Source organism: Triticum aestivum, chromosome 4B (assembly GCF_018294505.1).
Source record: "Triticum aestivum cultivar Chinese Spring chromosome 4B, IWGSC CS RefSeq v2.1, whole genome shotgun sequence".
NCBI lineage: Eukaryota > Viridiplantae > Streptophyta > Magnoliopsida > Poales > Poaceae > Triticum > Triticum aestivum.
This window is the reverse complement of record NC_057804.1, coordinates 662525421-662529051: the sequence shown is the minus strand read 5'-3', so window position 1 is coordinate 662529051 and position 3631 is coordinate 662525421. Positions and strand designations below refer to the sequence as shown.

The 3631-nt window shown below is 51.6% G+C and overlaps 1 protein-coding gene across 1 annotated transcript; it reads left to right on the top strand.

The window, feature by feature from the left end:
- Positions 1–202: 202 nt before the first annotated feature.
- Positions 203–2459, top strand: LOC123094003 (metacaspase-1). Its single transcript, XM_044516078.1, has 5 exons — positions 203–605; positions 701–1034; positions 1567–1684; positions 1773–1967; positions 2065–2459. Exons 1-5 carry the CDS (start codon positions 254–256, stop codon positions 2122–2124), a joined length of 1059 nt encoding a protein of 352 aa, XP_044372013.1. The 5' UTR covers positions 203–253; the 3' UTR covers positions 2125–2459.
- Positions 2460–3631: the final 1172 nt, after the last annotated feature.

Sequence of the window (3631 nt, the reverse complement as noted above, 5' to 3'; positions counted from 1 at the left end):
AGCATCAATGGCGTTCTCTTGAAAAAGCCAAGAAAAATGTTCCATCGACAACAATATATGCCCATTTCCACTAAAGAAAACCTTTATTTTCTGAGACAGAATACTTGAATATATAAATCCTAGTGGGCCAGCATCAACGTGCATAGCTTCCATCATCCAGGTGCTATATAAAGGGCGGGAAGGAGCGAGAGGCAGAGGCAGTGCAAGCAAGCAAGCAAGCAAGCAGCGCTCACCACCACCCACCCAGCAGGTCATGCGGCGCTCGGTAGCCATGAACTGCGGAAGCGGTCCCGCTCCGGCGACGATGGTGCGCTGCAGGCAGTGCAGCGCCAGCGTCGCGGCGCCGCCCGGTGCCCGTGCCGTCCAGTGCGCGCAGTGCTGCTGCGTGACCCGCGTCGGCGGGGCTGGCCGACAGCTCAGTGTGGTGCGCCCCATCCCCAACTTCGGCGGTGGCCGCGGCAAGAAGCGCGCCGTGCTGGTGGGGATCAAGTACACCAACACTCGCGCCTGCGAGCTGAGGGGCCCCATCAACGACGTCAAGTGCATGAGGTACCTCCTCACCGAGCGCTTCGGCTTCGCCAACGACTGCGTCCTCATCCTCACCGGTAATTTATACATCGACCAAGATTTTTCAGTCATGGCATGAGCAGCAGCTGATTTGTTTGAGCTTACCCGTGTCCGTGTTTGTTACTTGCTGCAGATGAGGAGAGGGACCCGTGCAGGCAGCCGACCAAGGCCAACATCCGCATGGCTATGCACTGGCTGGTGCAGGGGTGCAGCTCCGGCGACTCCCTCGTGTTCCAGTTCTCCGGCGCCGGCGCGCAGGTCCCCGACTGCGACGGCGACGAGCGGGACGGCATGGACGAGGCCATCTGTCCCGTGGACTCGTTCCAGCAGGGCCCCATCCTGGACGACGAGATCAACCAGGCCATCGTCCGCCCCCTGGTGCACGGCGTCAAGCTCCACGCCATCGTCGACGCCTGCCACAGTGCCACCGTCCTCGATCTCCCATACCGGTGCACCTTCTCCAAGCAGTGAGTAACTGACTAACTAAGGGCATCTCTAGTGGATCCCCTAAAATTCAAGCTTGAGAAGCAAAAGTGCTTTTGAGTAAAATAAATACACACCAACTAGGAGATCCCCTAAACCCAAATTTTATTCAAATTTGAGTTTTGCACTCCCTAAAAATCTGCTAGAAAAATCACCAAATTTAGTAAAGTAGGATAGGTAGCATTTTTCGCACTTTAAGTATAGATGCCCTAACCTCCATCCCTCCCATACATATCCCCTTGCATCTAGTACTTAATAAGCCATCCGCTAGTTGTTTCATGCCTTCATCAGGTTTTCATTTTCAGTGGGATGTCAATGAAATCCACTGAATTTCAATAATTTTAGTGGAAACCAAAAATTTTACCTCTTGATCAAAATATTTGTAGACTTTCAGTTGCACAAAAGAAATCAAATAAATTTTAAAATATTTGGGGAAATTTGAAGTGAACTTTTCAGTCCTTTGACCAACTCGTAGAGGCTGAAGTATTTCTGCAACGGAAATTCGAATTAATTCAGGTACGGGTGCTTGAGGTGGATGGACGAGCGCCCTCTGAATGGCGCCTGCAAAGGCACCAGCGGAGGCAAGGCCGTGCTCATCAGTGGCAGCAGCAACGGGAAGACCCAGATGAGCGTGGTCGGCATCCATATGCATAATCCCTTGTTGCTTTTTCTTTTCAATATGCATATATTTATGTAGCTAATTCGTGCGTGCGAGCGTGCAGCTGCCTGAGCCCAATGCCACGATCGGTGCCCTGACGCACAGCTTCATCAAGGCACTCGAGTGCGAGCCCCGTACCACCTATGGCCACCTGCTCACCTCCATGAGGACCACCATGCGCGCCGGCGCCGGCAACTGCAGCCTGCAGGGCCCTGTTGGTTGCTCCATCCGCAAGGTCGCCAACTTCAGCGGCGTGGAGGTGAGTAGTGAGCCCATCACATTTTCTTGCTCCACAACCAATGACGGCAAATGTTTACTCACATATATATATACACGATTGGTGGTTAACTTCGCAGGAGCCCCAGATGTCTTCTGCTTGCAAGTTTGACATCAACTGTGAGCCCTTCTGCATGTAGAACCCGTGTGTGGGTTCATCGTCGCTTGTCGCTGCTGCAATCGACGACTACTATCTAGTAATCGGCTACTCATCGACCGTATCGAGATAGTCGAACACTAATGGGTTAAATAACTATGATGATGCTTGCTACTATAATGTGTGTGATGTATCACCTCACCTATCGCCATGCCTTCAAGAATGAGCGTAGCTCCTATAATTAAGGCTCTCCAGGGACTCGTTATCTACGGTACTGCACGTCTACGTACGTGCGTGCCTCACTGTAATAAGGCGTTGTGGTCGTGTGTGTCGTCTCGTGCTCGATGTCCTCTTAATAAACATATCAAGTTGTATGCTGCTTCGTCTCCCAAAGTGATACGTAATTAAAAGCAGTCCAAATTATGAAAAACTATGTTATCAAGTAGTGTGAAGTGTGATGAAACTGAAATTCAAGGATTGCTTGTTGTTCAGAACCCCAAGCCTTCTCCTTTTCTTCCTGGAAAAAGAAATTGTGTTGTAGTATTTTATTGATGATGAAGAAGAACACGTTAGAAAGTTCAGAGTCAGCACTCAAACACACAACAGACACCACAGCAACAAGGGCAAGGAGGTCTTCGGCTTTCATCACCATATAACCAAAGCAATGCCGGCGCCTTTAGCTTGACTGTCCGGTTGTCACCCGACAACACCCTTTAGAGAGAGGGACTAGTGTCGTATGGGACCAACGTAATCCAAGAAGGATCACACTCGCCAACCTGGCTTCAAATGAAAAAGGCCAGGCCCGTACCCACCACATGATCGAGAACTCATATCTCGTTTGCCAAACACCATCCTACCACCTCTAGCCACTCCTAAACTGATGCCCCATTATATAGGTGTGACACATTGGTTGCGTCATTGTTCGACCCCCTAGAGGATCTGAGGCTCCCCCTCCCGAAGTGAAGAAGCTATCATGCCGCCGCAACGACGCCTTCAAGAAGAAAGCGAATGCCCACGAGAATCACCGTCATATGCGCCTACCACAATATCATCGCCCTTATTGTCGTACCAACCCTAGATCTGTCCGGCCCGAGCCCGAGACTAATCCAGAACCGCCGAGCACCCTCATGCGACCACTGTTGGGGAACGTAGCAGAAATTCAAAATTTTCCTACGTGTCACCAAGATCTATCTAAGGAGAAACTAGCAACGAGAGGAAGGAGAGTGCATCTACATACCCTTGTAGATCGCTAAGCGGAAGCGTTCAAGTGAACGGGGTTGAAGGAGTCGTACTCGTCGTGATCCAAATCACCGCAGATCCTAGTGCCGAACGGACGGCACCTCCGCGTTCGACACACGTACAGCCCGGTGACGTCTCCCATGCCTTGATCCAGCAAGGAGAGAGGGAGAGGTTGAGGAAGACTTCGTCCTGCAGCAGCACAACAGCGTGGTGGTGGTGGAGGAGCGTGGCAATCCTGCAGGGCTTCGCCAAGCACCGCGGGAGAGGAGGAGGGAGAGAAGCAGGGCTGCGCCATGGAGAGGTCAAAACTC

Bases quoted from the DNA above. Each gene is read 5' to 3' on its own strand.
- LOC123094003 (XM_044516078.1), top strand. From the start codon at position 254: ATGCGGCGCTCGGTAGCCATGAACTGCGGAAGCGGTCCCGCTCCGGCG. The intron at 606-700 runs GTAATTTATACA...TACTTGCTGCAG, and splicing joins CTGCGTCCTCATCCTCACCG to ATGAGGAGAGGGACCCGTGC. The intron at 1,685-1,772 runs GTCGGCATCCAT...GCGAGCGTGCAG, and splicing joins GGAAGACCCAGATGAGCGTG to CTGCCTGAGCCCAATGCCAC.